Source organism: Dipodomys merriami, unplaced genomic scaffold (assembly GCF_024711535.1).
Source record: "Dipodomys merriami isolate MVZ:Mamm:240054 unplaced genomic scaffold, mDipMer1.0.p SCAF_69, whole genome shotgun sequence".
Taxonomy (NCBI): Eukaryota; Metazoa; Chordata; class Mammalia; order Rodentia; family Heteromyidae; genus Dipodomys; species Dipodomys merriami.
In genome coordinates this window covers 6,537,047-6,560,767 of record NW_027206279.1, presented here as the reverse complement: position 1 = coordinate 6,560,767, position 23,721 = coordinate 6,537,047, and the positions used below count along the sequence as shown (strand labels likewise).

Below are 23,721 nucleotides of genomic sequence, written 5' to 3'. Positions count from 1 at the left end.
GGTTGGAACATACTGTAAACATGTGTGGAAATGTAACAACAAAATCCCCATTTGTATATATAATGTAAGCTAAAAGAAAACGTTTCCCTATCATAAGAAATATATGGGACTGGGAAGGTGGCTCAGTGGTAGAACGCTTGCCTTGCATGCATGAGGCCCTGGGTTTGATTCCTCAGCACCACATAAGCAAAAAGAAAAGCCGGAAGTGGTGCTGTGACTCAAATGGTAGAGCGCTAGCCTTGAGCTGAAGAGCTGAGAGATAGCACCCAGGCCCAGAGTTCAGGCCCCATGACCAGACCCCCCCCCCCAAAAAAATAAATATGATATATATTTGGAAAAGTGAACTAAAATATACAAATATGATACAATATGTAATATAGGTTAATATATTATATATATAGTCGTGAGGCTTGAACTCAGAGCCTGGGCACTGTCCCTGAGCTCTTTTGCTCAAGGATTGCACTCTATCACTTTGAACCACAACTCTACTTCCAGTTTTCTGGTGGTTAATTGGAGGTAAGAGTCTCAGAGACTTTCCTGCCCTGGCTGACTTTGAACTATGATCCTCAGAGCTTAGTCTCCTGAGTAGCTAGGATTATAGGCCTGAGCTACCAGTGCCCAGCTGCATTTTCTTTCATAGTAGTATTGGGGTTTGAACTCACACTTGGTATAACTTGAGCTACAACCTCATCCCTTTTTGTTTTAGTTGTTCTTTTTTATCAAATAGGGTCTTGTTTTTGCCTGGGGCTGGCCTCAGATTGTAGTCTTTCTATATCTCCTCTACCTCCTGAGTAGCTGGAATTACAGGCATTTACATGACATCTTGCCAGCTCTTACTTTTTTAAAAAATTTTTTGCTGGTCCTGGAGCTTGAACTCTGGGCCTGGGCGCTGTCTCTGAGCTCTTCAGCTCAAGGGGAGCACTCTACCACTTAAGGCACAGCGCCACTTCCCGTTCTCTGGTAGTTAATTGGAAATGAGAGTCCACGGGCAGGTTTGGAGAGAAAGCAGTGCTGCATCGAAGAGTGTCAGTTGCCCCCTCATTCTCCCTAGGTTCCTGACACTGTTTTCCTTTCTCTTGTTTTTTCCCCTCCCCCATCAGGGGTACCTTGTCTATGTATAGATACTTTGTAATATATTAAATTTTTTCAGTTAAAAAAATGGAAAGTGGAGATTGGAAAATTAAATATTTCCTGTTTAGGGCTGGGGAGGTGGCTCAGTGGTAGAGCGCTTGCCTTGCATGCCTGAGGCCCTGGGTTCGATTCCTCAGCACCACATAAGCAAAAAGAAAAAGCCGGAAGTGGCGCTGTGGCTCAAGTGGTAGAGCGCTAGCCTTGAGCTGAAGAGCTGAGGGATAGCGCCCAGGCCCAGAGTTCAGGCCCCACAACTGGACCCAAAAAAAAAAAAAAAAATTCCTGTTTAAAAAAAAAGTCTCGGGCTGGGAAGATAGCTCAGTGGTAGAGCGCTTGCCTTGCATGCCTGAGGCCCTGGGTTTGATTCCTCAGCACCACATAAGCAAAAAGAAAAAAGCCGGAAGTGGCGTGGCTCAAATGGTAGAGCGCTAGCCTTGAGCTGAAGAGCTGAGGGACAGCGCCCAGGCCCAGAGTTCAGGCCCCACGACCGGACCCAAAAAAAAAAAAAAAAAAAAAAAAAAGTCTCGCCGGGCGCTGGTGGCTCACGCCTGTAATCCTAGCTACTCAGGAGGCTGAGATCTGAGGATCGCGGTTCAAAGCCAGCCCGGGCAGGAGAGACCGTGAGACTCCTATCTCCAATAAACCACCAGAAAACCGGAAGTGGCGCTGTAGCTCAAGTGGTAGAGTGCTTGCCTTGAGCTGAAGAGCTGAGGGACAGCGCCCAGGCCCAGAGTTCAAGCCCCATGACCGACAAAAAAAAAAAAAAGTCTCACAGGTCTGGGAAGATGGCTCAATGGTAGAGCGCTTGCCTTGCAAGCATGAGGCCCTGGGTTCGATTCCTCAGCACCACATACCAAGAAAAAGCCAGAAGTGGGCACTGTGGCTCAAGTGATAGAGCACTAGCCTTGAGCTGAAGAGCTCAGAGACAGTGCCCGGGCCCAGAGTTCAATCTCCATGACTAACCAAAAAAAAAAAAAGAGTCTCATGGACTTTCCTGCCTGGGCTGGCTTTGAACCACGATCCTCTGATCTCAGCCTCCTGAGTAGCTAGGATTACAGGTGTGAGCCCCTGGCACCCAGCTTTACCTTTTTATTTTCTAGTTAATTTTTGTGGTGCTTGGGTTCAAACCCCTGTCCTTATGCATGCTAAGCAAGCTCTCCACCACTGAGTTACATCCACAGCCTGCTACGGTGTGTTTCCTTGTGTACAGTTTTCTGCCGACCCCCAAATAATGCCTCAGGTCTTCAGTTCTCCATCTCTGTGTTTGCCTACTTCTCTTTCATGCCTGGCTTCTAACCCATCTGGCTCCTTGAGTTCCTCCGAGGCCCCCCTGGGATCCCCTATCGTTAGTCCCCCTTACAGAAAAACACCAAATTTCCAGAGCCAAAGGATCAGGTATTCAGTGGCTCAGGTGACAAACCTGCTGTCAGGTTACAGATATTGTTTCCTGAAAGACCGCACCACAGTGTCAGTGGAGCCTCAGGCTGCCTGCACTGCCCTGCCCTCCTCTGGTTATCCACACATAGTGAGTGAGAATAACCCAGCTCACCTCCAGAACCAGTGCGCACCTGGAAACATGGCTCTGAGCTTCTGGCCCATGCTGCTGTTGCTGCTGCTGACCTGTGCAGGTAAGAAGAACAGTGAGCAAGGCTGGGGAGAAGGGTGGGTGGGCGGGGGAGGGGTTTGATTGAAAGAGACTTAAGAATGTGGAGGTTAGCCAGTGCACACCTGCCATCCCAGTACTTGGAAGGCGAAAGCAGGAGGATTGCAAGTTTGCAATCACCCTGGGCTACGTAGTAAGACCTTGTCTCAAAGTATACTAATAAAGTAGAAGTTAGTCAGTTAGATAAAAGCTAAAGGGATAAGGAAGAGAGGGGCAGAGATGATACTCTGGGTTACAATGAGGATGAAGAAAGCAGGCCAAGACTTCCTGCTCCTGATGAAAGGGGCTGAACTCACCACGCATGCCCTGACTTCCTCCTCAGATCCAGGCAGGGAAATGTGCTCAGGGGCTTCTAGGTTCCTCCCTTTTTGTGACCTCCGGCTTCTCTCTTTACAGTGACTCTAGCCCCTCCTGGGCCTCAGTCCCTGGATCATGGTCTCTCCCTCCTGAAGTCATTCCTCTCTTCTCTGGACCAGTCTCCTCAGGGTTCTCTCAGCCGCTCTCGGTTCTCTGCCTTCTTGGCCAACATTTCATCTTCCTTTGAGCGTGGGAGGACGGGGGAGGGACCAGTGGGAGAGCCCCCACCTCTCCAGCCCCCTGCCCTCCGCCTGCATGATTTTCTAGTGACACTAAGAGGCAGCCCAGACTGGGAGCCAATGCTAGGGCTACTGGGGGATGTGCTGGCACTGCTGGGCCAGGAGCAAACTCCCCGGGACTTCTTGGTGCACCAGGCAGCTGTGCTAGGTGGACTGGTGGAGGTGCTGCTGGGAGCCTTAGTGCCTGGGGGGCCTCCTGCCCCTACACGGCCCCCGTGCACCCGCGATGGGCCCTCGGACTGCGTCCTCGCTGCTGACTGGTTGCCTTCTCTGCTGCTGCTGTTAGAGGGCACACGCTGGCAGGCCCTGGTGCAGGTGCAGCCCGCTGTGGACCTCATCAATGCCACAGGTCTCGATGGAAGGGAGCCAGGCCCCCATCTGCTGCAGGGTCTGCTGGGCTTGCTTACCCCAACAGGGGAGCTGGGCTCTGATGAGGCCCTTTGGGGTGGTCTGCTGCGCACAGTGGGGGCCCCCCTCTATGCTGCTTTCCAGGAGGGGCTGCTTCGTATCACTCATTCCCTCCAGGACGAAGTCTTTTCCCTTCTGGGCCAGCCAGAGCCTGATGCCACTGGGCAGTGTCAGGGAGGTGAGCGCTGCCAGGGCTGGGGCTGGGAGGCAGCAGGGAGAGAAGGCAGGATTTGGGCCTTCTCTTTCCCGGTCTCCTTTTCCTCCTAGGTAACCTTCGGCAGCTGCTGCTGTGGTAAGTAGTAGGGGTTGTAAGGATTCTGAGGGGTTGAGCCTGGGAAATGTGGAGGTGGAAAGCTGAAGACATCAGCCCTCGGAGCCAAGGAGAACAGTGGCGGGAGGAGCATGGCTTAGTCATTGTGGAGTGGGACTCTCTGGGTTGGCGTCCCAGCTCCCTTTCACTCTAGCCTTGCCTCCTTGGGCGCATCACCTGCACTTTTTCTATGCCTCAGTTTCCCCATTTGTAAAACTAGAATGGTCCTATTAGCTAATGCAGAGCTGTCGTAAAGAATCAAATGGTTTGAAACCAATGTGTTAACTGTTTAGAAGAGTGCTCGGCCTGTAGTGTAAGCTAATAAATATGGGGTGGATGGGAAGAAAGAACAAGACTAGACTCTTCTACCCTCTTATTAATTCAGTACAACAGTGCCAGAACACAGTTACACATATTCAGTTGCCGGGCAGATTTCCTGATATGAGCCAAGGGTTGTATTTAAGCTACCTAAAACCAGAGGAAGAAAGTGCGAGGAGAGGGCAAGGTGGACACAAGGGACTTCAGCTGGGATTACACAGGCTGATTCTGTGCCTTGGGAGCGCGTCCTACTCCTCCCTCCCCCACCCCCACTCAGTGGTGGGGAATCTTTTTTTTTTGCCAAGGGGCACTTGGATATTCATAACACCATACAAAATTACCAGTAGAGGCGGACTGTCCATGGGTAGCCAATGAGAAGCCTCAGGTATCTGTCCCATAGCATGTCCTGTCACTATCTCATGGACCTTATATGGAGGTCAGATGTTCCCCATCCCTGAAACTAGCAGCACCTTTACTCTTAGGAACCTGACTTTTGCAAGGCCTACGCTTATGTTGGCCAGGTTCTGGGCCGGGGTCAAAATCTGTAGCTGAAGGGCTGGGAAGGTGGCTCAGTGGTAGAGCGCTTGCCTTGCTATGCATGAGGCCCTAGGTTCGATTCCTCAGCACCACATAAGCAGAAAAAGCCAGAAGTGGCCCTGTGGCTCAAGTGGTAGAGTGCTTAAGAGCTGAGGGACAGTGCATGGGCCCAGAGTTCAGGCCCCAAACCGATAACAACAACAACAAAAAATCTATAGCTGAAGAAAATGTGAACAGGCTGAGAATGTGGCTTAATGTTAGAGTGTTTGCCTATAATGCATGAAGACCTGGGTTTGATTCTTCAGTACCACATTCACAGAAAAAGCCAGAAGTGGTGCTGTGGCTCAAGTGGTAGGATGATAGCCTTGAGCAAAAGAGGCTTAGGGACAGTGCCCAGGCCCGGGGTTCAAGCAAAGAAAAAAAAAGAAAATGTGAGCCAGGCGTTGGTGGTTCACATCTAGCTACTCAGGAGGCTGAGATACGAGGATCATAGTTCAAAGCCAGCCCGAGCAAGAAAGTCCACGAGACTTAATTGCCAATAAACCACTCAGAAAACGGGAAGTGGCACTGTGGCTCAAATGGTAGAGTGCTCGCCTTGAGCTGGAGTGCAAGAGCAGCACCCAGGCCCAGAGTTCAAGCCCCATGACTGACACAACAACCAACCAAAGAAAATGTGAACTAACCAGACTGTGCCTACTCCTCCCTCTGCACCCAGGGGCATCCGGCACAACCTTTCCTGGGATGTCCAGGCGCTGGGCTTTCTGTCTGGATCACCACCCCCACCCCCTGCCCTCCTGCACTGCCTGAGCTCGGGCGTGCCTCTGCCCAGGGCCTTCCAGCCCTCGGCCCACGTCAGCCCTCGCCAACGGCGAGCCATCTCTGTGGAGGCCATCTGTGAGAACCATTCAGGTCCAGTTCCACCCTACAGCATTTCCAACTTCTCCATCCACTTGCTCTGCCAGTATACCAGGCCTATGACCCCACAGCCACCTCCAAGCACCGCTGCCGTCTGCCAGACAGCTGTGTGGTATGCAGTCTCATGGGCACCAGGTGCCCAAAGCTGGCTACAGGCTTGCCACGACCAGTTTCCTGATCAGTTTCTGGATGCAATCTGTAGCAACCTCTCCTTTTCCACCCTGTCTGGTCCTAACCGCCGCCTGGTAAAGCGGCTCTGTGCTGGCCTGCTCCCACCCCCCACCAGCTGTCCTGACGGCCTGGTCCCTGTACCCCTCACCCCAGAGGTTTTCTGGGGCTGCTTCTTGGAGAATGAGACTCTGTGGGCTGAGCGGCTATGTGTAGAGGCGAGTCTGCAGGCTGTGCCCCCAAGCAACCAGGCCTGGGTACAGCATGTATGCCAGGGTCCCACCATAGATGCCACTGCCTTCCCACCCTGCCACATTGGACCCTGCGGGGAGCGCTGCCCAGATGGGGGTGGCTTCTTACTGATGGTCTGTGCCAATGACACCATGTATGAAGCCCTGGTGCCTTTCTGGCCTTGGCTAGCAGGCCAGTGCAGGATAAGTCGTGGGGGGAATGACACTTGTTTTCTAGAAGGGCTGCTGAGTCCCCTTCTGCCTTCTCTGCCACCTCTGGGACCATCCCCACTCTGTCTGGCCCCTGGCCCCTTCCTTCTTGGCATGCTGTCCCAGTTACCACGCTGCCAGTCCTCTGTGCCCACCCTTGCCCACCCCACACGCCTACACTATCTCTTGCGCCTGTTGACTTTCCTTCTGGGTCCAGGGACTGGAGGGGCTGAGGCCCAAGGGTTGCTGGGTCAGGCCCTGCTGCTCTCCAGTCTCCCAGACAACTGCTCCTTCTGGGATGCCTTCCGCCCAGAGGGTCGGCGCAGTGTGTTACGGACAGTTGGGGAGTACCTGGAACAGGAACAGCCAACCCCACCAGGCTTCGAACCCACGAGCCTCGGCTCTGGTATGAGCAAGATGGAGCTGCTATCCTGTTTCAGCGTAAGTGATCTGCCTGGGTAGAAACTCAGACGAGGGAAGGGGAATGTCTCCCAATACTGGGCAGTAGTTTTTGTTTTGTTTTGTTTTTTTTAACATACAGATCTAGAGTCTGACAGGTGGGGTTCACATTTATTTTTTTGGGGGGGGGTCTGGTCATGGGGCCTGAACTCTGGGCCTGGGCGCTGTCCCTCAGCTCTTCAGCTCAAGGCTAGCACTCTACCACTTGAGCCATAGTGCCACTTCCGGCTTTTTTTTATTTTCTGCTGAGGAATCGAACCCAGGGCCTCATGCATGCAAGGTAAGCCCTCTACTACTGCGTCACCTTCCCAGCCCTGGGTTCACATTTTAGTTCTGTGATCAACCTTGGACAAGTTACTTAGCCTTTGAGAAACATTTTTTCTCATCTGTAAACTCAGGGTAATAATGGTACCAAACTTTCAGTGATTGTAAAGATGATATGAGATAATGTATGCTGTGGGCTTAGGCCAGAACATAAATACGCAATAAATACTACCTCAGTGACTCTCCCACTTTCTGCCTTTTTTATTTCTGAAAGAAAAGGGATCCAGTTAGGGGGTTTAAATTCTCTCCCTAATAAGTAAAAATTAGGTACTGTAAGAATACAGGAAAGTAAGGCAGGAATGAGGAAGATTCAGGGAAACTACAAATCACACTTTGGTTAGATTCAGCTATACTGTAATTTGGTTGGTTGTGGGGCCTGAAGTCTGGGCCTGGGCGCTGTCCCTCAGCAATTCAGCTCAGGGCTAGCGCTCTACCACTTGAGCCACAGCACCACTTCCAGCTTTTCTGTTTATGTGGTGTTGAGGAATCGAACCCGGGGCCTCATGCATGCAAAGCAAGCACTCTACCACTGAGCCATCTTCCCAGCCCTATTCTGTAAATTATTGCCATCGCAGGAAAGTAATTCCATTTTTTTGGTCAGTCCTGGGGCTTGAACTCAGGGCCTGGGCACTGTCTCTGTACTTCTTTGGCTGAAGGCTAGCATTCTACCACTTGAGCCACAGGATCACTTCTGGCTTTTTCTATTTATGTGGTACTGAGGAATTGAACCCACAGCTTCATGCTTGCTACCACTAAACCACATCCCCAGCACATTTTTTTTTTTCTGGGCTTTAGTTTCTTCCTTGCAAACTGAAGGAGCTTAAAATACGTTGTTTTCCATAATTCATACACTAAGAGTCTGATGTTCAAGGCACTTTGCTAGGTTCTTTTGGGTATACAAAGATTCCTTACTCCATTTTAGGCCCCATTTTTTTTTTCATAGTAATTTGGCCCAGATCTACAAGTATTTGCTGAGCTGTCTATAGACCTAGCATGGGAAAGGATATAATAGAACTCAGAGACAGGGTCTCAGACCTAAAGAGGCTTAATATCTGAATATACTCATATGAGCTTCAGACGAAGGACAGGCAGCCCCTCAAGTTGAATTGAAAGTCCTGGGAAATTGTAGGACTGAGAAGACAGCTCTCTTGGCATCTTGTCTTTCTCCCCTGCCAGCCTGTGCTGTGGGATCTGCTCCAGAGAGAGAAGAGTGTTTGGGCTCTGAAGATTCTAGTGCAGGTAATGGGTGGAAGGGAACATGGGTGGGCTGAGTGATAGCCACGGCCCGAGGGTCCTGTATGATAGTCAGATCATGCTCACCATGACCTCTTATTCTTAGGCATACCTGCATATGCCCCCAGAAAATCTCCAGCAGCTGGTGCTCTCTGCAGAGACGGAGGCTGCACAGGGCTTCCTGACACTCATGCATCGTTCCTGGGCCCAGTTACACGTGAGCATGAAGGGAGAAGGGAGCAAGAGTGGAGGGGCATCTAGAGGTCGAAGGCACCTGGTACCTGTTGTTTAGAGGGCTTGCCTTAGTGAGAGGAAGAACTCCAAAGAGAAGATGGCCAGGATACCAAGCATCTCCAGAACCAGCATCCATTTCTGTACCTCTCAGGTACCACCATCTGAGGAAGAGGCCATGGGTCGCCTGACAGCCCTCTTGCTACAGCGGTACCCACGCCTCACATCCCAGCTCTTCATTGACTTGTCACCACTCATTCCCTTCTTGGCTGTCTCTGACCTGATGCGCTTCCCACCATCGCTGTTGGCCAATGATACTGTGTAAGCTCCTGTCTGGAGTAGGCTAATCCCATCTGTTAAACCTGGCCATGACAGGAAGATACCAGTTTGGAACAAGATGAAGGGGTTATGACCTGTTGCTCTCCCCAGCCTAGCTGCCATCCGGGATCACAGCTCAGGAATGAGACCCGAGCAGAAGGAGGCATTGGCAAAGCGACTGTTAGCCCCTGAGCTGTTTGGGGAAGTGGCTGCCTGGCCCCAGGAGCTGCTGTGGGCTGCGCTGCCCCTGCTTCCTCACCTCCCTCTAGAGAACTTCCTGCAGCTTAGCCCTCACCAGGTACTCGAGTTATCTTCACTTGCCTGGCCCTTCCTCTTATTAAATGGGATGGGAGTCGGTGACACATCTAGTGGGCTCCTGTCCCACGGTGATCCCAACACAAATTGACTCTCCCCATTTCAGATCCAGGCCCTGGAGGATAGCTGGCCAGCAGCAGGTCTTGGGCCGGGTCATGCCCGACATGTGCTCCGTAGCCTGGTGAACCAGAGTGTTGGGGATGGTGAAGAGCAAGTGCGCAAGTGAGTGGTTGTGGGTTCTTTTTTTTTTTTTGGGTCCGGTCGTGGGGCCTGAACTCTGGGCCTGGGCGCTGTCCCTCAGCTCTTCAGCTCAAGGCTAGCACTCTACCACTTGAGCCACAGCACCACTTCCGGCTTTTATCTTTTTGCTTATGTGGTGCTGAAGAATCAAACCCAGGGCCTCAGGCATGCAAGGCAAGCGCTCTACCACTGAGCCACCTTCCCAGCCCATTGGTTGTGGGTTCTATGACAATGGCCAGTCAGAGATGCAGAAGAGAGGCCCTATTCTATAACTAATATAAGCAGAGAGAAAGAAAGCATGAGCACAGGCCAAGTAGGATAATATAGAGGTCCAGGAGAGAGGCTTACATATGGTAGTTACATTTTCTAGTTTAGGGATCAGAGAATGCCCATAGTCCCTGCGTGACTATAAACCTCAAGGATCACATGAAGGCCAGCTTCATTTTCTCCTTAGGCTTGGATCTCTCGCCTGTTTCCTGACCCCCGAGGAACTGCAGAGCATGGTGCCCTTGAGTGATCCAACGGGACCTGTAGAACAGGGACTGCTAGAATGTGCGGCCAACGGGACCCTCAGCCCAGAAGGCAGGGTGAGCTCCTTGGCACAGGCCTACAAGACTCTGGAAGCATGTGGAGACTTGTCTAATTATACCTACCAATTTAGCACCTCTGAGACCAGGGTTCTTCCTAGCCTTTCCCTATGGACATCCCAAACACCATTTATGATCTTAAACCTAATCCACTCTGGTCCTACCCGTGGTTCTGAGTCTTAGCCCAGGCCCTTGGTTTGGAGTGGAAATCCAAGCTTCCCCAGTCCCCAAAACTTCTTTGGTTACAGGTGGCGTATGAACTTCTAGGGGTGTTGCGTTCATCTGGAGGAGCTGTGCTAAGCCCCCGGGAGCTGCAGGTCTGGGCCCCTCTTTTCCCTCAGCTAGGCCTCCGCTTCCTGCAGGAACTGTCAGAGCCCCAGCTTAGAGCCATGCTTCCTGCCCTACGTGGAACCAATGTCACACCTGCCCAGGTGGGCCTGGCTTACTCCCTGGAACCTCAGTGGAGAGAATCACATGTAGGGATACCACCAGCCCCTCTTTTCTTTGGGTGAGCGCTAGAGGTGAAGCCTGTCCCACTGAGGTCGCCTTCATTTCCCTCCCTCAGCCCACTAAGGACCCTCGTTCAGGCTGGTCAGTGGGGTTGGTTGAGAGGGAGCTGCAGTTTTGGAGGGCAGGCCCTGGGGCCTGTTTGAGGCTTGGCTGCTGGGGCCTGAGAGCTGTTGTTTCCTGTCCAATCCCATCATAGGCTGCTCTGCTGCTTGGACGGCTCCTCCCTAGGCATGAGGTGAGTAGCAGCAACTTCTCCACACGCCCCTGAAGGCCTCTGTTCCCTTTTACCCTGACTCTTGGATCTTCCCTACTTCCTCTCAGCCACCCCCCTCTGCACCCCCCAAAAAAAATTACCCATGGATCCACTGGATTGGATTATTATTGTCTAGCTCCTGTGTTCAGACCGCTTGTCTTTCTTACTCTTCAGCTGTCCCTGGAGGAACTCTGCTCCTTGCACCCTCTGCTGCCAGGCCTCAGCCCCCAGACACTCCAGGCCATCCCTAGACGAGTTCTAGTTGGGGCCTGTTCCTGCCTGGTCCCTGAGCTGTCGCGTCTCTCAGCCTGCCAGACCGCGGCACTACTGCAGACCTTTCGGGTATGAGAATAGCGGGGAAGATGCAACCATTGGGGATATGGGCACTGTGGCCAGGGGAGGTTCCCTTCTAAGTCCCTATTCCTTTACACACACACACACACACACACACACACACACACACACACACTGCCAATTCTTGTGCAGGTGAAGACTGGTATTAAAAATACGGGTACAACAGGTGCTGGTGCAGCTGTGTGCATTCCTGGTCAGGTATGCGTGGGATTCCACTCTAGGCAGCTTCATCTGGCTGGTGCTGCCAAGCACACACTCCCCCCCGCCCCCCGCCCCTGCAATGACCTGGCCCTGAAAGTTCAGGTCAGCTCTGCTCTCCCCAGGATTAGTAGTTCTCCCCAGTTCTAGATGCATGCCCCATACTTCCTACAATGTCAAACCAGAAAGGCCTAAGAAATGGTCCAGACCAGCCATCCCACATTCAGATGGGAAGACCAATGCCTCAGAGATCTTAGGGAACTTCAGTCTATCAGGTGCTTAACTAGTAGAGTAGCCAGTATCACCCCACCCATATCCTAGTTTTGATCCCTTCCCACCCCACGGCTCCCCTTCTCTGAGGGCTGAGAGCAGACCCTCTCTCCTATCACTACACTGCTATACCCATCACTGCCAGCAGCCCATTCCCACTACTTGGCCAGACTGCCTGCTCCCCCTGCTCCCATTAAAGCTGCTACAACTGGATACTGCGGCTCTGCTGGCAAATCGAAGGCGCTATCGAGGGCTGCCTTGGTCTGAGCAGCAGGTAATTCTCTTGTTTTTTTTTTTCTTCCAGAATTCTTTATCTCTTTCACTTCCTGGAGCTGCCCCTTGCCTAATTGTTACCTTATCACTAGGATCTCTTACACTTCATTCCCTACCCTTCCCCCCTCAGATAAGCATCATTTGGGATTTTCCAAGTCCAAGGCACTTTAGGTCCTTGGGACAATATTTCTGCAGGAAGCAGCCCTTTTTTCTCTTATAGGCACAGTTTCTCTGGAAGAAGATGCAGTTACCCACCAACCTGACGCTCAGAAATCTGCAGTGAGTAACTTAACATTGAACAGTTAGTCTAATTTAATGGACATCTGTTTATTTATTTAGCAGTTCTGGAGATCGAACCCACCCAAGGCCTTACAAAATATAGGCAAGTGTTCTACCACTGACCGGTTACTACCCCAACCGTCAACTAGCATATTTTGGTGATTATCATATACCAGGCACCATATGATACACAATAGGAGATACAGGAATGGATGATGTCTAGTTCCAGCCTTGTCAACATTCTCATGGCTCACCTTCTTCTTACCTTCTTGACCCTCCACAGTGCCACACCTATCTTGATTAGAGTCATATAATCTGAAAGTCATATAATCTCTCTTAATTTGTTTCTCTTCTGTGGAATAAGAGTTAAAACAGTACTTACCTCAAAGGTAGTTACAGTGAGGATTAAATAAGATAAGGCATATGAGGTATTTAACCCAGTGCCTAGCCCAGTGTGAACTCTCAATAAACAGTTGCTCTTTTTAATTTAATTCAAGGTGATTTATAGCTACTGGAGGAGTAACTACCACCTTGCCTGCACACGCAGTAAAAGAATCAGGAGTTTAGGGCTGGGAAGGTAGCTCAGTGGTAGAATGCTTACCTGGCATGCATGAGGTCCTGGATTCGATTCCTCAGAAAAAAGCCAGAAGAGCTGGGCGCCGGTGGCTCAGGCCTGTAATCCTAGCTACTTAGGAGATCTGAGGATCACAGTTCAAAGCCAGCCTGGGCAGGAAAGTCCCTGAGACTCTTTTTTTTTTTTTTTTTTTTGTCGGTCGTGGGGCTTGAACTCTGGGCCTGGGCACTGTCCCTCAGCTCAAGGCGAGCGCTCTACCACTTGAGCCACAGCGCCACTTCCAAATAATCTTGTTTTTTTTTTTTTTTTAACTTTTTTGTTTGTTTGTTTTGGTCGGTCGTGGGGCTTGAACTCTGGGCCTGGGTGCTGTCCCTCAGCTCTTCAGCTCAAGGCTAGCGCTCTACCACTTGAGCTACAGCGCCACTGTCCCTGAGACTCTTATCTCCAATAAACCACCAGAAAACCAGAAGTGGTGCTGTAGCTCAGTGGTAGAGCGCTAGCCTTGAGCTGAAGAGCTGAGGGACAGCGCTGAGGCCCAGAGTTCAAGCCCCATGACCGACCAAAAAAAAAAAAAAAAGCCAGAAGTGGCACTGTGGCTCCAGTGGTAGAGCGCTATCCTTGAGCAGAAGAGTTGAGGGACAGCACCCAGGCCCAGAGTTCAGACTCCAGGACCAAAAAAAAAAAGAATCAGAAGTTTCAAAATCTGAGACTACAGCTCTAGTCTTAGTTTACCTGTAGCAGAATATCACCTGACCTCTGTGAATCTTTAGTTCCTCTTTGATAAACAATGAGACTGTCTATGTACAAACATTTTTCCACTGTTATGACCATAAATGAACATCTTGTCCTTGTGTTGAGAACATGGATAATGATATCAAGGAGCACACAAGCTGTGACATGTGTTAAAAAGAGCATCTACCCACTCACACCCACAGGGCTCTGGGAAACCTGGCAGGGGGCATGTCCTGTGAATTTCTGCAGCAGATCAACTCAATGGCAGACTTCCTTGATGTGATACACATGCTATATCGACTGCCCACTGGGGTCCGAGGGAGCCTGGTAAGAGGGGCGCATGGGCGTTAGTAGTGGCAAGAAGGCTATAAACCCAGTCCCCATCTTGACCCTGCTTCTCCAACCCTGTACCACAGAGGGCCTGTATCTGGGCAGAACTACAGCGAAGGATGACAATGCCTGAGCCAGAGTTGACCAATCTGGGGCCGGAACTGAGTGAACTCGACACTAAGCTACTCCTGGATTTACCGTAAGTACACAGCTAGAGATTCTGGGTCCTCCAAAAGCTCAGCTTGGAATAGAAGAACGGTCTTTAGACAGAGCAGTTTTGTCTCTGGAGGTTTCCTGACATTCATAGCCTAAAGCGGAGGATTCTATTCAGGAGCTCCCAGAGCACAGGACAGCTGAGTGTTTCAACAATGTTGTGGCTGTCAAGTAATCCTAAGGTAACCTAGACCACATTAATAGCAATAGAGTTTGTAAAATGAGAGAGGCAGTGGTCACTTCTGCTGTAGAGGTTTAGGACACTGTGTTTTCAGTTGTTCAGAGGAGTAGATTAAGAGAAAATAAAAGAAAACTGTGATAAATGACTTCATATCTCTGAGGGGTTATCAAGAAGGAAGTATATGGGGATTTTTTTAATAGTTCCATGGGGGCCAGGACTATAATTAGTTAAAAATCAGATTTTTTGATCCAGGCTCTGGTAGCTCATGCCTGTAATCCTAGCTACTTAGGAAGCTGAGATCTGATGATCACAGTTCAAAGCCAGTCTGGGCAGGAAAGTCTAAGAGACTCTTATCTCCAATTAAGCACCAGAAAAACAGAAGTGAAGCTGTTGCTTAACATAGTAGAGCACTAGCCTTGAGCAAAAAAGCTCAGGGATAGTGCCCAGGCCCTGAGTTCAAGCCCCAGGACTGGCAAAAGAGAGAGGAAAAAAAAAAAAGGAAACCTGAAGCAGTAAGCACGTGATCATTGGCCTTATCCCAGGTCAAACTGGATGGCCCCATGGAAAGAATGTTATCGAACAGATTCACGTATAAACTGGAGAGAAACAAGATAAACCCTATTTCCTCCATCTCAGAGATTCTAGTTTATGAGTATTTCCCTCCATGTGCTTCTTTTTCTCATTTTACCTCCCTGCAGCTCCTTACTAGCTGAACTACAGGTCAGAGAAGGGAAGGGTTTAGGGTTGCAGTATAACTGGAGATGTGAGGATGGTAAAAGCAGATGGCTTCATTCTTACAATTTTATAGGCCTTTCCACAGATTTTAGTTCTTGTACAACTTGGCCCAGTCCCAGGAATTTGCAATTCTATATAGAATATAGGATGTCATTTCTGATTTCTGGTTTTTTTTTTGTTTTGTTTTGTTGGTTGTGGTCCTTGAACTCTGGGCCTGGGTGCTGTCCCTCATCTCTTCAGCTCAAGGCTAGTGCTCTACCACTTGAGCTACAGCGCCACTTCTGGTTTTCTGGTGGTTTATTGGAGATAAGAGCTTCAGGGACTTTCCTGCCCGGGCTGGCTTTGAACCTTGATCCTCAGATCTCAGCCTCCTGAGTAGCTAGGATTACAGAAGTGAGCCACTAACACCCGGCTTTGATTTCTGTCTTTTCAATCTACTTAAATATGTTAGTTCTCTGAGATAATGTAGAACCAAGGGCCTGGATGAGGTGAAAGATCTTGGGCCAGCAATCAGAAAATCTGTGTTCCTCATTTGTGAAGAAGGCTAGGGAACTGGGAATGTGGCTTAGTGGTAGAGTGCTTGCCTAACATGCATGAAGCCCTGGGGTTCTATTCCTCAGTACCACATAAACAGAAAAAGCCAGAAGTGGTGTTCTGGCTCAAGTGGTAGAGTGCAGGCCTTAAGCAAAAGATCAGGGACAGTGCCCAGATCCTGAGTTCAAGTCCCAGGACTGGCCAAAAAAAAAAAAGAGGGAAAGGAAAAAAATTAATGGTGTTGAATGTCTGGGGCTCTTGAGTCCATCAGGAGCACTAGCATATGTCATTCTTTGTGTTCTCTTCCTCCTAGCAAATGATGGCAATTGCCTGAGAGCTGTTTAATATCAGTTTCTGTTCAGGTCACAGAGTTTCATTTGGTGTTACATCTTGTCTGAGGGATGTGGGTTCTATGCTTCCTTCTCAGTTGTAACTGAGTAACCCTATTGTCAAATTGTAATAATAGGATCCAGCTGATGGACAGATTGTCCAATGAATCTATTATGTTGGTGGTGGAGTTGGTACAAGGAGCTCCAGAGCAGCTGCTGGCGCTGACTCCACTCCATCAGACGGCCCTGGCAGAAAAAGCATTACTAAATCTGGTAAGAGTCCACCCTGCTGCCCAATGGCAATGCTTGTCTGTCAAACAGTGCTCTCTGACTTCTAGCAGCCCAGCTCTCATGTTCTTGCTGTCAAATAGATTGCTATCTACAAGACCTTGTCTATGGCCATACCACCCTGAACACACCGGATTTCATCTACAAGACCATAGCCCCTAGGTCTACCTCAGGATTCTATTCCTAGATAACTCCCTTCATGGTTCTTTGTTCTGTTTTATTTTATTTTACTTTATTTTGGCATTACTGGGGTTTGAACTCAGAGCCCTGTGCTTGCTAGGCAGGCATTCTTATAATTTAAGCCAGGCCCCCAAGCCCTTTGTGATTGAGTAGCTTTTCAGGTAGGATCTGGCTTTTTGCCCAGGCTGGCCTAGATTATAATCATCCTATTTAGGCTTCCCATGTATCTGGGATCAGACAACACGCACACACACACACACACACACACACACACACACACACACACTCACACTATATCCAGCTTTTTTAATTGGTAGAAATGGCTCCTGATCTCAGCCTCCCAAGTATCTAAGATTACAAGTGTGAGACACCTGTAAGGTAGCTTCCCTGTTTCATGTTTTTTGTCCATACCACTGAGTCCAAGAAATCCTTGGAATTCCACCTCTCAAGCTTTCTGCTTTCTCCTGTCTGGGTCCATTAACTGTTTAAGGAAGTAGGCAAAGACAATGACTTTCAAAATTGAGAGTAGGAAGCTAGCTGTCAGTGGCTCAGGCCTGTAATCCTAACTACTCAGGAGGCTGAGATCTAAGAATCATGGTTCAAAGCCAGCCTGGGTAGGAACGTCCGTGAGACTCTTATCTAAAAAAAAACAACAACCAACAAACCGCCCCCTCCCACCCCCCCAAAAAAATCACAAGTGATGTGGTAGCTCAAGTGGTAGAGCGCTTGCCTTGAAGGACAGCACCCAGGCCCAGAGTTCAAGTCCCATAACTGAAAAAAAAAAAAAAATGAGAGTAGGAGGAAAGAAAAGGTCCAAGAATTTGTTGTCTTGAGGAAAGAGTCTGATATCTCAGTCAGATGCATTGTCCAAGGCCTAATGCCCTTCTCCAGGCTCCAAAGCAGACCCCAATCTCTGAGGAAGTGCTGGAGACACTGGGCCCCTTGGTCGGATTCCTGGGGATAGAGAGCACTCGACGGATCCCCTTACCGATCCTGCTGTCCCATCTCAGTCAGCTGCAGGGCTTCTGCCTAGGAGAGACATTTGCTGCAGAGCTGGGACGGCTGCTGTTGAAGGAGCCCGTACTTGGGTATGGACCTCTGGGAATTTCAGATTCTAAACCCTACACCTAGGCCCCTCCCACCCCTCAACCACCATCATTACGATAGTCCATCCTATATATTTAAAGGTTCTTTGAGCCCTGAGTTCCCGATCCTACCGTGTCCTCCTCTTTTCCTCCCAGTTCCCTCAGCTCACCAGCCCATGATCTCTCTCTTGTCCCACAGGAAACCAGAGTTATGGAGCCAGGATGAAGTAGAACAAGTTGGACGCCTGGTGTTCACTTTGTCTACTGAGGCTATTTCCTTGATCCCCAGAGTGAGGAACAAGGGAGGGAGTAAATGCATGGAGGGAGGGGACTGGTGAACTGGTTATGGGGAATCTCAAGCTAAGAAGGGCAGAAGAAGTAAAGCCTGGATCTATGGGAGATAATTCAGCAGAGACAGGACTTTAGAAAATCAGCTACAACAGTTAGTCCTGACTCTGTCCAGGTCTCTCCACCACTCCCTCCATTTTCTCATACAGGAGGCTTTGGGCCCAGAGACTCTAGAGCGGCTCCTAGAAAAGCAGCAGAGCTGGGAGCAGAGCCAAGTTGGACAGCTGTGTGTGGAGCCACAGCTTGCTCCCAAGAAAGAAGCTCTGGTAGCAGGGATTGTGCAGCCAGCTGCTGAAGGCCTCCCAGGTAAAGCTACCCAAGTATTCACACATCTAGGAGAATGTGCAGGAGAGAGGGTATCATAACTATGCAAATAACACAATCAGATGCCTGGATTCTAGGGCAGTGGTCGGGTGCTCACCTAACATGTGTACCTGGTATCCATCCCATCATCACAAACAGAAAATAGAAAATGTCTGGGCTCTAGGTATGCTGTGTCTTTTGAGCAGATTTACAAACCTTCTTCCCTCTGGGCTTTGGCAATCTGTAAAGCAGCAGGGATACAGGATGATCTTTGTCTCTTCTAGTACTAGCAATCTATAATTCTGGGAGTTTATTACCCATTAAATCTTTAGCCCATCAACTATACAACTTGGGGGTGGAGATGGGAGGAAAAAACTAGGCGAGAGTGAGGGAAGGGGTAACATTGTCCTAAAAGAAATGTACTCTTGGGGCTGGGAAGGTGGCTCAGTGGTAGAGTGCTTGCCTTGCATGCATGAGACCCTGGGTTCGAGTCCTCAGCACCACATAAGAAAAAAGCTGGAAGTGGCACTGTGAAGTGGTAGAGCACTAGCCTTGAGCGGAAGAGCTGAGGGACAGCGTCCAGGCCCAGAGTTCAGGCCCCACAACCGGACGCCCCCCCCCCAAAAAAAGAAATGTGCTCTTTACCGGACTTATGTACTGTAACCCCTCTGTAAATCACCTTTCTAACGATAATAAAAAAAATTTAAAAAATCTTTAGCTCAGAGCCAGGCACTAGTAGCTCACACTTGTAGTCCTGGCTGAGATCTGGAGCATGATGGTTCAATTACAGCCCAGGTAGAAAAGTCCACAAGACTCCAGCTTCAAAATTACCAGCAATATGCCAGGCTGGAGATGTTGATCAAATGGTAGAGTATCAGCTGAGCAAGTGTGAAGTCCTGAGTTCAAACCCTTGTACTAGGAAAAAAAAATTTTTTTTTGCCAGTCCTGGATCTTACACTCAGGGCTTGGGCACTGTCCTTGAGCCTCTTTGTGCTCAAGGCTAGCGCTCTACCAATTGAGCCACAGTGCCACTTCTAGCTTTTTCTGTGTATGTGGTGCTGAGGAATCAAACCCAGGGCTTCATGCATGCAAGGCAAGCGCTCTACCACTAAGCCACATTCCCAGCCCCCAAAAATATATTTTTTAAGCCTAAGACTTGACCTAGGAGTAGTGAGGCTAAATGTGGAGCTTCCTTAATCTCCCATCTATGAAACAAGGACCTTGTTCTATCCAGGCACTGTGTGTTCTAATGCTCTCTCAGACCTATAAATCTTACCCTGTCATCATCCTGTGACCCACACTGCCTTGTCTTTCAAAGTCATTCCCTCTATAGTTAACTCTCTAGGCATATCTTAGTACTTCACTGACTGTGGACCCTGCCTTTCCCTTTCAGAGCCAATACCAAATTGCGCAGACATACGAGGAACCTTCCCAGCAGCCTGGTCTGCAATGCAGATTTTGGAAATGGAACTCTCAGACTTTGAGGACTGCTTGACGCTATTTGCAGGAGATCCAGGACTTGGGCCCGAACAATTACGGGCAGCTATGGGCAAGGCAAAGCAGGTCAGGGATAGAGAGCTAATAGAGGGTGGAGGAGGAAAAACCTGAGGATGTTGGTTGGGTGTGGTGTAGGATATAAGAATATGAGCATTGGGGCTGGGAAGGTGGCTCAGTGGTAGAGCGCTTGCCTTGCATGCCTGAGGCCCTGGGTTCGATTCCTCAGCACCACATAAGCAAAAAAAGAAAAAAGCCAGAAGTGGTGCTGTGGCTCAAGTGGTAGAGTGTTAGCCTTGAGCTGAAGAGCTGAGGGACAGCGCCCAGGCCCAGAGTTCAGGCCCCAGGACGCCCCCCCCCCAAAAAAAAAGAATATGAGCATTGGAGGGGGTAGGGAAGGGAGGCAGGGAAACAGGAGATAATAATAACTAGAGGGTTTATATCAACAAATAAGGCATCCAAGGGGATCAATATTGAGGAAAAACAGCGAGTTCAATATATAGAAGGACTAGAGCAGTGCATTCCAAATTTTATTGTATATTAAAATCATCTTAGAGGGCACTGGTGGCCCACACCTGTAATCTTAGCTACTCAGGAGGCTGAGATCTGAGGATTGTGGTTCAAAGCCAGCACAGGCAGGAAAGTCTGTGAGACTGTTATCTCCAATTAAACTGAAAATGGCTCTGTGGCTCAAACTGATAGAGCCTTGAGCAAGAAATAGCTCAGGGATAATGCCCAGACCCCAAATTCAAGCCCTGTGACTGACAAAAATAAATAAATAAACATATACCTTGGGGGAAGATTTTCAAATGCTATTTTTGAGGTACCATGCCATATTGACTGAAGAATCTCTAGGGTCTGGGTTGGGTCTAAGCACCTATCTATATTTTAATAGACACCTCAGTGAGTCTGGTGCACTGAAATTCTAGGGTCTTTCAATAACCCCTAAGTGAGAAGAAACTTTTTTTTTTTTTTTTTTTTTGTCGGTCGTGGGGCTTGAACTCTGGGCCTGGGTGCTGTCCCTCAGCTCTTCAGCTCAAGGCGAGCACTCTACCACTTGAGCTACAGCGCCACTTCCGGTTTTCTGGTGGTTTATTGGAGATAGGAGTCTCATGGTCTCTCCTGCCCAGGCTGGCTTTGAACCTCGATCCTCAGATCTCAGCCTCCTGAGTAGCTAGGATTACAGGCGTGAGCCACCAGCGCCCGGCTGAGAAGAATCTTTTCATGTTACTATTGAGAAAACTCAGGAAGAGGCAAGTGATGTCCAAAGTGCCACCATTAGTCAGCAAGTCTAAGATGCAAAGCATCCTGATTTCCTCCTCCTCCTCCTCCTCTTCCTCCTTCTTTGCCAGTCCTGGGGGCTTAAACTCAGAGCCTGGGCACTGTCCCTGAGCTTCTTTTGCTCAAAGCTAGCACCCTCCCACTTAAGCCACAGTGCCACTTCCAGCTTTTTCTCTTTATGTGATACTGAAGAATCAGACCCAGGTCTTCATGCATGCTAGGCAAGCACTCTACCACTGAGCCACATTCCCAGCCAGCGTTCTGATTTCTTGTCCAGTGCTTTTTCTATCTCATTGTTTTTCTCTTCCTTCTAGTTGTGGGGTCCTCCTCGTGGATTTCGTCCTGAGCAGATTCTGCAGCTGGGCCGGCTCTTAATAGGCCTGGGAGAGCAGGAGCTGCGGGAGCTCATCCTGGTAGACTGGGGAGTACTAAGCACCCTGGGACAGATAGATGGCTGGAGCTCTGTCCAGGTAACACCTTCTCTCATTGTCACTCTCCAAACACCCAGCCCAAGCCCCAGTCCTCCAAATTACCCGAAGCCCAAGGAAATTTTTTTTTTCCTGTAACCCTGTCACCTCCCTGGCCGTTATTCCTATTTTTTCTTTAACAATCCATACTAAGACTTCAAGGACTTTGATTTATTTGGACTGAAGCCCTAGACACATAATATTCTCTCTTGCTTCTTTTTCTTTCTTTCTTTTTTTTTTTTTTTTTTTGTCGGTCATGGGGCTTGAACTCTGGGCCTGGGCGCTGTCCTTCAGCTCTTCAGCTCCAGACGAGCGCTCTACCACTTGAGCTACAGCGCCACTTCCGGTTTTCTGGTGGTTTATTGGAGATAGGAGTCTCACAGTCTCTCCTGCCCGGGCTGGCTTTGAACCGTGATCCTCAGATCTCAGCCTCCTGAGTAGCTAGGATTACAGGCGTGAGCCACCAGCGCCCGGCTCTCTTGCTTCTTTTTGTCCTATTTTTCTATCCTTCTTTTGAGGGGGATGCCCTAGACCTTCTCCATGGCTTAAATAATAATAAAAAGTAGCACCCCCCACTATCCTAATTCACTTCCCCATCTATTCCTTGCCCATATGGTATGTCTCCTTATTCTGTGCTTCCTCCCTGTCCATCTCCACCTCAGCTCCGGGTTGTGGTCTCCAGTTTCCTCAGGCAGAGTGGTCAGCATGTGAGCCACTTGGATTTCATTCACCTGACAGCACTGGGTTACACGCTTTGTGGACTGCGGCCAGAGGAGCTACAGCATATCAACAGTTGGGAGTTTAGGTCACCTGTGGAGTGATTGTGGGTAGTGGGAGTGTTGAAATGAAGGGGAGCTCATAAAGGGATAGTTCTGTGGAAAAAGGAAGCTTACTTTGAACCCATTCTTCCCTGTCTCATGACCATGGTCTCTTATCACTGAAGCTGAATTTCTCTTCTTTCCTACTTCCTCCACAGCCAAGCAGCTCTATTCCTGGGACACTTGCATCTTCCCTGCTCGGAGGAACAGTTGGAGGTTCTGGCCCACCTCCTTGTGATGCCGGGTGGCTTTGGCCCAGTCAGTAACTGGGGGCCTGAAATTTTCACTGAAATTGGCACGTTAGCAGGTGAGGGCATGGTGGGTGTGGGGACCACTGCTGGAGAGAATTGATGGGGTTTGGTTTCCATACCATGAGTGGATTGGATGGAGGATTATTTTGAACTTCTGAAGGTAGAGCTTAGAGAAAGTGTTGGCTAGAGACATATTAGGGGAAGCCTGTTGTAGTATACTTTGGGAGTAGTTGAAGGAGAAGATCTATAGGGCTGTTTCCTTGCAGTGCTGGGGATTAAACCCAGGGCCTTGAACAGGTTAGGCAAATGCTCTTGGCATTGAGCTGTATCCCACCACTATAGGTTTGAAGAACAGTCTATGACATTGAGATACTTCTTGCTTCCTTCAAACAGCTGGCATTCCAGACCTGGCTCTTTCAGCACTACTGCAGGGACAGATCCAGGGCTTGACCCCTCTTGCCATTTCCGTCATCCCTGCTCCTAAGTTTGCTGTAAGTTTTGATGCAGTTATAGAAGAGCCAGGGCCCAACAGAGGCTACGTGGATACTCCAAGTCTTGTCTCCACCCCCAGGTTGTGTTCAACCCCACCCAACTATCTAGTCTCACCAGTGTTCAGGCTGTGGCTGTCACTCCTGAGCAAATGGCCTTCCTGAGTCCTGAGCAACGACAAGCAGTTGCATGGGCCCAGCATGAGGGGAAGGAGAACCTAGAACAGCTGGGTGAGTTCCCAACTGAGCACCTTGATTTTTCTATCTTGATTCAGAATCTAATCCTGACATCGGTGCTGGATAACCCTTAAATCCTACTCAGGGAGACCCCTGGAGTGAAGGGGTCTAGAGGCAGAAAACTAGTTTCCAAATATTGATGGCTCCTGGGGAGAATTTTGATGCTCTTCCCATTCTTTTTTCTTATTTTAGGTCGAAGCTCGGCCTGTGGCCTCCAGGACTGGTCACAAATTTCCTGGGCACTGGCATTGACCATCAGCTTTGTTGGCCACCATCTTTGATCCTGTCTCTTCAATTCAGGGCGATTGTTGTGGGGAAGGGGACCCTTATCATGAATAAATACAAGTGCAAATGCATCCTAATTATTCTCAGAAAGTTGATGAGCATTATGGATAAAATGCTAATGTTTTCCACCCACCTGAGAATCAATGTTCCTGGCATGTCATATCTGGAATCTCTTTCCAACATAAATAACCCGACTGCATTTCATTTCCTGCATAAATAACCCGACTGCATTTCATTT

The 23,721-nt window shown here is 49.3% G+C and overlaps 1 protein-coding gene across 1 annotated transcript; it reads left to right on the top strand.

Moving 5' to 3' along the window:
- Window positions 1-2,707: 2,707 nt before the first annotated feature.
- On the top strand, window positions 2,708-23,519 carry Strc (stereocilin). Its single transcript, XM_070005676.1, has 29 exons — window positions 2,708-2,759; window positions 3,191-3,976; window positions 4,066-4,090; window positions 5,679-6,927; window positions 8,446-8,508; window positions 8,609-8,719; window positions 8,888-9,054; window positions 9,163-9,349; window positions 9,473-9,588; window positions 10,061-10,193; window positions 10,442-10,624; window positions 10,900-10,938; window positions 11,131-11,298; window positions 11,443-11,508; window positions 11,927-12,052; window positions 12,272-12,330; window positions 13,840-13,963; window positions 14,053-14,165; window positions 16,096-16,231; window positions 17,318-17,514; window positions 17,711-17,801; window positions 18,009-18,165; window positions 19,556-19,725; window positions 21,252-21,407; window positions 22,067-22,209; window positions 22,381-22,529; window positions 22,867-22,964; window positions 23,045-23,192; window positions 23,391-23,519. Exons 1-29 carry the CDS (start codon window positions 2,708-2,710, stop codon window positions 23,477-23,479), a joined length of 5,301 nt encoding a protein of 1,766 aa, XP_069861777.1. The 3' UTR covers window positions 23,480-23,519.
- Window positions 23,520-23,721: the final 202 nt, after the last annotated feature.

What these genes read in the sequence shown, in the direction of transcription:
- Strc (XM_070005676.1), top strand. Translation starts at nt 2,708, where the DNA reads ATGGCTCTGAGCTTCTGGCCCATGCTGCTGTTGCTGCTGCTGACCTGT. An exon ending in CTGTTGGCCAATGATACTGT is followed by an intron (nt 9,055 to 9,162) that starts GTAAGCTCCTGT and finishes TGCTCTCCCCAG; the next exon opens with CCTAGCTGCCATCCGGGATC. An exon ending in CCCTCAGCCCAGAAGGCAGG is followed by an intron (nt 10,194 to 10,441) that starts GTGAGCTCCTTG and finishes CTTTGGTTACAG; the next exon opens with GTGGCGTATGAACTTCTAGG.